This window comes from Phalacrocorax aristotelis, chromosome 2 (genome assembly GCF_949628215.1).
Source record: "Phalacrocorax aristotelis chromosome 2, bGulAri2.1, whole genome shotgun sequence".
NCBI lineage: Eukaryota > Metazoa > Chordata > Aves > Suliformes > Phalacrocoracidae > Phalacrocorax > Phalacrocorax aristotelis.
In genome coordinates this window covers 54,491,320-54,501,356 of record NC_134277.1, presented here as the reverse complement: position 1 = coordinate 54,501,356, position 10,037 = coordinate 54,491,320, and the positions used below count along the sequence as shown (strand labels likewise).

Here is a 10,037-nt window from a genome sequence, read left to right as displayed (position 1 = left end):
AGCAGAAGATGGGTGATGCTTCCCTTTGACACCCCTAACTTCCTTAGTAGAAGTTCCAACATTACAAAAGGGATACACTGGTTTCACTTAAGGACACAACTTAAATGTCTGCAAGATAAAGGCTTTCACCACTATTCCAATCTTCCTGTTTTGATTCTCCCTCCCCACATCACTGTTAAATAAGCCTCAGGTGGAAGGGGGAGTGGACAAGCAGCAGCTGCCTGCCATAAAGAGGGTGAGCTGAGATGCTGGGTAGTTTCTTGCTGGGATATAAGCAGCAGTATGGACTTTAGTTTTGATGGGCTCTAATAGGGTGGGAATAGCTTATTTTTTGTAGGGGTGGTTTGGGGGGTGTTTTGTTTGTTTCCTCCTACATTACTCTCAAAGGTCAAAGTAATTTTGGGTGCTTTGGTCTGGGAGGAGACTTAGGGGGACACTGTAGGCTTTTTGGTGCTTACGAGAGCTGGACAGGCTGTTCTAGATGGAAACTGAAGAGGGCTCCAGTGTTCCTGAAAGCTTTCTGAAACTCTAGACTGAAGTGTGTGCTAGTCTGTAACAGGTATTGAGTTCAAAATTTTTTTCCTGCAACTTTAAGTGTTTAAGTTTTATAAGAAGTTGAGCTGCTGGCTTTTTTTCCTGTGTAGTCACTAGGTTGTCTGTGTTCTCTGGTTTCTTTTATTCTTGCTTATAAGCTATGTGTGACAGGACTGCATTCTTTGCATAGGCTGGAAGGGACTGAACTTAGTGTAACAGTTAATTGAGGAAATACATAAGTGTGGGAGGAAGTTCTGTTTTGTGAATTTTGTGTGACTTTGAATGTGAACTTATGCATAAGGGTTTTGCTTTTGGTTTTTGCTACTTATTTAGTTTAAGCATAGGAAGTATGGTGATACTGAAATATCTGGTTTATTACAGTAGCTGTTATTGTTCTGAAGTATATTATAAAGTAAAAACCCTGATTAATAGAGTGCTTATTTTAATCTTAAATACAACATAAGTGTTGGCGTTAAGTAGTATTTTCTTCATTGAGCATCAAACTTCTGGTTGTGTGAAGCCTTTTTTTTCTTAACTTCTTGCTCAGGGCTAATTGACTGAAGGCTAGTTTTCAATTGGCTGGAATACTACTTATGTAGATGTATGCATATAAGACTACATTAAAGTTACTGCTTGAAGTACTAATATTGAGAGCTGCACATAAAAAGCTTGCTTAGCAGAGGAGAGCTAAAATCTTTGACCCTGATAATAATGTCAGTTTTCTACTTCCTGTTTGGAATATGGTAGCTTTCTTCTGGAAAGATATGATTTCACCGGGCTGGGAAAGGAAGGTCTGCTGAACTCTGAGAGAGCATAAAAATCATAAAGTCAGACAGTTTTAAAAGTGGTTAATCTTGATTTTTTTTTGTATCTCTTTCAGTGTTTAAAAAAAAATGAATACTGCCTCAACTTCAGAAAGTGGATCATATTCCACAAACCACACAAGACCCTTTTTTTATGCACAGCCAACAGCACAACAACCTTTTCCAAATCCATGGTACCTCAGTCATGGATACAGCCCATACTACGTACCTGCTCCAGGTAAGGTAAATGAGAGCTGTCTGTGGTAGCTTTGCTTAGTAAATTCCTGCTAGAGTGGAGGAAACAAATATGTACCTGTGCTCACAAGTTTCTTGGGAGTTTAAGGTAGAATTAATGTAATGTTTTGATTGTCAAAGATCTGATTTATGAAGTGTTAGTTAAATGTGTAGCTTGTGTGCTGGAAAGCATCCATTTCTGGAGAACAGAAACTAAGCAAAATATTAAGTAATGGCTATCTTACAGATACATAACTCTAGAGTGTGCCTAACAATTTACATGTGTGTATATATGAGTTCCAAACGTGTGCATGCATTATAGGTATGGCCAAATACAAGCTTAGAGATCCACACAGAAACAATATAATTAAGTACATCTTGTGAATGGTATACCTATGTTAACTTCTATCTGGAGCTGTCTTTTTTCAAAGACAATGCTATAGCACAGTCCATAAAAAAAACAAAAAAAAAAAAAAGAGAAAATGCTATTTGGTGTATGTTTTAAGGAATAAAATCAAGCTTTGGGTAAAGTGTAGCTGCAGATAAGCTGTTCTATAACAAGGAACTGTCTTTGGGTTTCTGCACCTGCTTTGCTTCCAAGCATTGCCAAGGTGGAGTGTTTTACTTACCTACATGTCTGATCTTGTAGTTGTCCCTGTGCATGCAAGAAATTATTATTCAGTATTACTTCTTTCAGAAAGAAGATATACTTATCTTTACTTTCTTTTATCCCCAATGTCTAGGCTTCCGAAGTGGAAATCCATATTTTCCATTTTATTCTGTTGCACTCCATGAGTACCCTGGATTTCTTGTTCCACAGCATCCAGTGCATGCAAGAATTAACAGAAGGCCTTATTTTAATGTTGCCCCACCTTCCCCTATGTTTTATCATGCAACAAGATTTAGACACTACAGTACCCCTGGGAAAAAAATGGAGACAAAAGAAACACAGACTGATCCTAGACAACCTGAAAACAAGCAAAAAAAGCATCAAGATACCCGTACAGAAACGAAAGGTTGTGATGCAGGAAGTATGGCCTGTGTTTCTTCTGGTATAGGTACAGAGACTGAAAGTACTTCAGAGAAACAAGATTCATCTGGATCTTCCATTGTGGTAGACAGAGAGTTTCATAACAAGACCCCTTCCAGCTCTACACAGTATAGAAATCTTCCTGCTGGAAGCTATGCCTTTGAGAAGGAAGAAGTGAGGATAGAATATGGAAATGGCTCTCCAGCTATTCAACTGTGGAAGTCCTTTAAAGAAACTATCCCTTTGTATGATGTGGCAAGTGGTAAACCAGTCCCAGAAAATATAGTACAGCGTGACTTATTTTCTGTTAGTTCATGTGAAGGAATGATATATGGCCCTCATGAAGGGGAGAAAATGGTGCCTGGAACTTATTTAGATGAGAGAAAAGCTGTTCTCCCCTCAAAACAGGGTGTTGAAACTGTGCAAGGAAAAGAGGTCCAAAGTAATGAAGTGAAGGTGGATGCGGAAAAGCAGGTAAATACAAGTCAATGGGCGAAATCCCCCTCAGGTGAAACCATGGCAGTGCAAATGGCAGAATTGGCAAGATCTGTTAGCATAGATCAACCAGTGGTAAGACAGGATGTGGTAGTAACTAAGAAATCTAGCTCTAAAAAGTCTGCAGGCTCAAAAACTTCTCAAGAAGAGCCCAGCTTTATTCAACAAGCAGGACTACCATCTGGCATGGAGGTAATGAGTGACATAAATTTTCAGCAGAAAAAGCTGAATCTAAGCCGCAGCGCAACCAATGAAAGTCAAACAGATAAAAGCATTTGGTGTGATGAATCTATTGAGAAGTACGTTCCCTCTAACAGTTGGCTGGCTTGTTTGGAGAATATGGACACAAACTACAACTACGATGTTTGTTTGCCACAAAGGAAGCACCCAAGTGTACTCAGTCTTTCTTCTGATGACGTGTCCTCTAGAGAGGAAGGCTCATCAGTTGATGATGCCCCAGTGTCTTATTTTGTCCCCGACTATGTGCTTCAGAAAAGCATGCATACTTTCCAGAAAAGTACAGAGGGCTTAGAGAAAGAGAAAATTAGAAGTGGTGGGTCCCTTAATGAAAATGAAGTGGTAGGAAGGGAGCAGATGGACATCTTGAACGACCAAGGTGTCAAAAACTCTTCAACCATGAATATGAAAGAGACTTCTGGTAAAGGTGGGAAGCTGGGAACCCTTCTGAGATCTTCTAGTCAGAAAAAATTAAATCCTCTCAAGAAAAAAGCAGCTAAGAGTATGTCAGAAGTTGAGGACTCTGAAGAATACTCTGTGAGGGGAGAAGAGGAGGATGAAGAGGGAGAACATGAGGAGGGTGAGGATGATGATGACTATGATGATGACATGGATGAAATTGAATATTTCTTTCAAGAAGCCACTCCATATGGAATCTTGACGCCTGGTAAAGGAAGCTTCTACCAAGTTGGCCAGAGGGTACTTTGGAAGCCATCTAAAAATGCTATACGGGCTCAATTAATTAGCTGGCCTGCTCAAGAGAAGATAAAAACTAGGAGTGGGCTTGGTGAAAACATTGGTGTAGTTTATAAGCCAAAGGGGAAAGAACAAGATGAAGTTGTATACAGTGATTATGGATATTATGGAAGAAAGAGGCCTACAGCAAGAAGAGAACAACTTGAACACCAGCGAATGCTACAGAAATTCTTGGGAGGTAAGCTAATCGCTGGGGACAAAGTGCTGCTTAATAGAACACACAAAGAACACCTAATTGCAGCTGCAAATTGTAGTTTGAACCAGTGGGAAGACTGGAAAAAGTTGTAGCTTCAGGCTTGGCTTAGAGCCAGAAGTACTGCAGAATATTTTTTTTGAGGCAAAGAGGGTTTGCTGCAAATTTTTACCTACTACATGAGGATACTGCACCTTCACAACCAGCAGAGAATTTTGCAGAAATTTCCCTTTGAGTTAGATTTTTATATACTTAACTTTCTGACACTAGTGGCAGTTTAGCCATTTGAAAATCTTAAGGTCATATGAGCTACACATTTACCAATGTTTAATAATATGTAGGAAACTTGGCATTTAAATTTATACAAACATTCTGACTTCCCCATCACAGACCCATGTTATGTGGATTAAACAGAATTAAGTTCATTATAATCTGGTGGCTGTATCCTGTGTAACTTTTTTCCTGTGGAAGAGGAGTAAAACTATTGTGTGGTTTTTTTTTTATTGTAGCTGCTGTTCTTACTGTTAGCAACAAGTTTTGTGCTATTTGCATAAAATCAGTGTGGAACTGCATTAAATTTGATCTGGACAAGAATATTTTATTTACTCAAAAGTAGATATTGGTAGAAACTGTATTCATCTGAACCGAGAATAAGCAGAGTTATCAGGCAGGGTTCATAACTGGTTATGTGGATACTTCAGTAAGTGGCTACTCTTTAGTACAGTCTTGTATTGTGAAAGGCATCTAAAACAGGGTGATCTACTAATAAGCTTAGTGTTCTTAAACTTCATTTGCTTTGCACAAAATCTGTAGACTTAAAGCAGCTTGTAATTTTTGTCAAGTGCGGTCTCCAGAAAATCACGTTTTAACTCTTACAATTAGATTCAGTAGCTAGCTTTGCCTTCTGACTTTGGCTCAAACAGTATATTAATATTAGCAAAACTAAATACTGACTGTAAATCAACTATTTTTTTTATTAGGGAGTCTGCTGAGGGAGAACATGGGGATACCACCTGAAGAGTATTGGATTAGAAGTGGTGCTAAACCCAAATTTGCCAGCCAAACACAGGGTAGTCTCTCACCCACAGCAAAGAGCAAAGATCAAGGTACAACTTATTTCCTCAATGTATTTCTTCTCTTAAGGAACATTCAAATGGATGTGATACAAAACAGTAAGCTTAGGATATTTGGATAAGATTTGAAGATAAAACTAATTCTCATTGCTCTGATACTGAAGAAATGCCTGTCAGTCAGTACATTTCAGGGTATTTTTATATCTTTTTTGCAAATTCAAACATGTGGGAAAGGATGCATTATAGCTACTTTTGTTTTAAAGGTACCATGGAAAATCAAAGCATCAAATGCTTTGTGGGTGAGCAAATCCCTCATTTGTGTAAAGTTGCTACTGCCATAAACTGTAGTATTAATTCTTTACCCAGATAATGCTTCTCTTGAGTGCACATGCAGCAGTAGTTCCTAATCTTGATGAGCAGAACATATCAGAATTCACGTGGGATTTGCCTCCTGCATTGGAGGCTTTTTACTCTTTCTATCCACGGACGACTTCAAAATGTTGTTTGGGTTTTTTATGTTAGCCTGCTCTATAAAAGTTGACAACACTTTAGCAGCAACTTTCATAGCTCCTTAAACAATTCATAAAAACAATAAAATAGTTCTAAAATAATCTTGTTACCTTTGACTTTCAGCATGTCTCCTATTTCTTCGAAGTCATAGGTGCTGTGACATACTGAGGATGTTTGGCCTTTGTTACTCCCTGTTTTCTCCTCCTCCTTTTTCAGACTATGTAGCTTAAAGAAGCTATCACATGCAGTACTAGGAAGCAGGAATTGTTTTCTTCTGAAGGCTGTTCATGCCAATGGATGCCTCAAAAGTGCTAGTAAAATAACATCCTTCTTAAAATGTTGCTTATCTTAGGACTGTTTTCTTAAAATTTAAGTGCCCTGCAAGTAAGGGGGTTTGGTTAAACAAGGTATGTTGATTAAGCAGTAATATCATATGCTAAACTTGACTTCTTGAACTGTGTACCTGTGGTGCATAACTTAACGGGTCTGAAGAATTGAGTTTTTTTTAAGACAGTGGTGAGTTGGGTCACTTGGACACCTATCACCTAGTCTTGAACACTTAAAGTGAACTAGAGTAGAATTATCCAACTGTCACTGGCTTCTTTTTTTTTTGCCACATTAACACCTATCAAGTTACTACCGAAAATACAATGCATCCAGAATTATGGTTAGACAATGATTGAATATTGTAAACATATAAGACTGTTGCCTGACACATGTATTGTCAGTTTTATCTGCCACTAAAATGGGCACATGAAGGGAGAATGAGGAACACTACAGACCAGTTGGGGAAAGTCAAGCTTAGATTTGCTTTAATTCTATGCTTTGGAGAAATAACACCAGTTGTATCTTGCTGTTTAGGTTGCCCACTTTTGCTTAAACCAAAGAGGAAAAGAATAAGCAAACCACTATCAAAACGCAGAGACACAAGATGTGAGGTAGAAGAAATAGTGTGGGAGATGCCTAAAAGCAGTGTGCACAAAGGTTAGTATAGAGTCCAAGTTACAAAATGACTGTTACAAGGATTTTTTTTTCATTACCGTATCAGGGAGTAATGGTTCTTGGTTTGAAATGCAAGGAGATTGGATAGCATTTGCTACTATTTCACATGCTATTTACAGAGACAAGATGAGGAGAAAAGCAAGCTAGACACTGAAAACTGACTGACTTTGCTATGAATACTGTTGTAGCGTTGACCAGGTTAGGTTCCTTCCCTTTATTAAAGGTGGGGGGGAACTCAACCCACCAAATCCCACTATTTTAGTCTAGTTGCTCTTCCAATATGTGGCAAAGTGACAGAGGACCCAACACTTCAAAAAAATTAGAACAATAGTTTGGTTTTTTTTAAGCTAAAGGTATGTCTTTGCCAAAATATTTTAACTTGATACAACACAAATACAGATAGATAATTCTTCAACTTTATAGAGTAGGAACTTCTTGCTATTTTGGAGGAAGAAAGGAAAAACAATGGAGGGGAAAATCACATCAGTAACAAATACTTTTGTGCGTTTGTGGGAGAGTCTGAAAAAGTTATAAACTGAAAAGGGTCAGTACATACAAGAAGCTGTAAAAGATCAGAGCGTTCTTTTCCAGAAGGAAATTTGGCATAGCAAAGCTAACTTGAATATGTGGGCAGGAAATAAGAGTTAAAGACCTTCTGTTTCTCATATATTAAACAGACGATTACAATTCCATGTATTTGCAATGTTTAAAACAAAAACTTAGACTGAAGCTTCTTAGTCAAAACTGCTGCAGTCCTGAAGTCAAATTATTTAAATGACAGTGTTAAATCTTTAATGGCTGATCCTTTTTAGTAAAAGCATCTAGAAACTTGCATTATCCCCAAATACTACTTATATTTGCCCCAGTAATAGTCAGTGTTTCTTGGATGTGTTCAATAATGTAGTTACAAGAGCACACTGAGAATAGGCTGAGTTTTATATGGAACTCTTATCTGTCTGATATACTGGGATATTCTGAAGTCCAACACCATTCCTGCAGAATTCATCCTTGCTGGGAAGTTGTGTACATAGTTCTAATATCAATAATCAGTGCCCTCACCTGCAATAGAAGACAGTCATTGATGTCTGGTCTTTCTTTAAAGCATATTGACATATATTATTTGGAGGGACAATGCATACCTTACTCTCCTATTTTTTTTCCTTTAGGGCATGGAACAAGGAAGTCCCTCTGTAAGAGAAAATAACTGCAAATAGTGGGGCAAGGGGGGGGAAGATGTATCAGAATTTTGCATAAATCCATAACTGTTATTATTGTATATTTTGTAAGTTGCTGTGCACTCTTAAAGGGTAAGAAGTAGCACTGTAAAGACTGAGGGCATTATTAAAATGGAATTAAGTATTTAACACTTATGTCACCTTTTTATAACTAGCACGTCCACTATTTAAATAATAAATTTAATAGAATTGCACTTTGAGACTTGTATTCCATCTATATACCGAAGCCAAAAAGTTTATGGTAGGGATGTATGTGCATCAATACCATGATAGTGTACCATTTACTGCTGCCTTGTTCTTAAGCTCTGCAGGACTGTGAAGACTGACAACGTCATCTCATCTCACAGGCAGTTTGCTGATATGATATGGGCATAGGTACAAGGTTCTCCTCCATCAGATGGATTTTTGGCTGGATTTGGTTTTGTCAAAGTGTGGAGGAATATAGTTAAAGCTGTAGCAAGTACTGACTTGACATTTCAAGGCAGTTCCTCAGATCTTACTCTCTAAATGCATGATTGAGGACTAAAACTAAAGCACTGCATTGATGTGATGCTTTTCCCTCCTCCCCTTTTTCTGTGGAGACTGTTATGAGCCCTCTGTGGAGACCCTGGGCTGGAGGAATGGGCTTTAAAGGTGAAACAGAAGTTTTTACAGCAGTGGTGTGCTCTGTTCCCTGGCTTCTCACTGATGGCTTCTATTACAGTGGATACTGGCCTTGGCAACTCACTACAGAAAAGTCTCTCTATAGAACTAAGATGATAAAACTGGGTTTCTGCTGAGCTGTCTTATGAATAATGGAAACAGACTGATCTGGATGAGGTGGGATAGCTGAAATGTGTGACCACCTTCATGTCTATGAAAGCTAGTTTCACCATGTGAGAAGCCTAGACACGATACTGCAGTTCTTGGACGATTACCAAATAAAGTGATAGTGATTGAAAAAGGTAGGGAAACTAACACTGTCTTCTGTCTCTTCTCCCAGTGTTCTTTGTCTGTGCCCTAGAGTAATGACACAGATAAAAGTAGCATTTCCTGTGACTGCATTCAAGCTTTGTGGCTATCACTAGTTTGACCTGTAACTGAGGTTACGCTGTTTTCCCTCCGTGAGGAGTATTGAGGTTTCCCTACCCAACTGATCCTCGACCTTGCTATTATTTCTAATAGCACTTGCTTACTTGTTAAAGAGCTACTGTAATTATAGCCTTTACCCCATGCTGTTAAGGGAAAGAATCCACTTTAACACTTTGATGCCAAGTTCTTATTTAGTCTTTAAACACTGCAAGAAAACAAGGAATACAAATTTCTACTTGGCTTTTGTGCTGCACAGAAGCTCAAAGAATAAAGTGAGGGAGGGAATTACTCCAAGTGTGGAGCTTTTTTAATAATCTAGAAAATACAGGACTGCTGCTCTTGGATATCTAATATAGGCATGTGCTGGACTTAGAGGGGGATAGACTTTATTCTGATGGGGAGAATGAACAGTAGAATCTCTTCAACTTGGAGACTCTAAGTGATGGCTCAAGAGTAATCCTCTGCTATAACTGAGACTCCTTAGGTAAGGACTGACTGTTTTTTTTTCCCTGAATTTGGGTGTAGCTCTGGGAGTTAATACTAAGCGAATTCTGCTGACATATTTAACTGTCTGTCTTTTGCTGCTTGTCTGATAAAGGAATATTTGTGACCTCACAGTTAGATGGCACTTGGGGGGGGGGGGGGGGGGCATGGAGATCTTTGTGAATGGCTATTGTTTCACTGCTATTCCTAAGGTCATGCTAGGTGTCCTTTCACAGGTTTTGCACTAGTCAGTGTGCTTTCTACCCAAACGTAAGCAGCAGCTTAGGGTCTCGTGGTGTTAGCTCCCAAGAATACGTGAGGGAGTAGCAGTAGGAGTGTTTAGGCAGCTCTTTGAAGACAAATGCATTTTAAGACTAATTG

At 38.6% G+C, this 10,037-nt stretch overlaps 1 protein-coding gene across 1 annotated transcript; it reads left to right on the top strand.

The window, feature by feature from the left end:
* Positions 1 to 1,088: 1,088 nt before the first annotated feature.
* On the top strand, positions 1,089 to 8,294 carry LOC142053902 (uncharacterized). The gene is made up of 5 exons (XM_075086137.1): positions 1,089 to 1,575; positions 2,315 to 4,267; positions 5,263 to 5,388; positions 6,727 to 6,849; positions 8,034 to 8,294. The coding sequence occupies exons 1-5, from the start codon at positions 1,428 to 1,430 to the stop codon at positions 8,069 to 8,071; spliced, it is 2,388 nt and encodes a 795-aa protein (XP_074942238.1). The 5' UTR covers positions 1,089 to 1,427; the 3' UTR covers positions 8,072 to 8,294.
* The last annotated feature ends 1,743 nt before the right edge of the window (positions 8,295 to 10,037 follow it).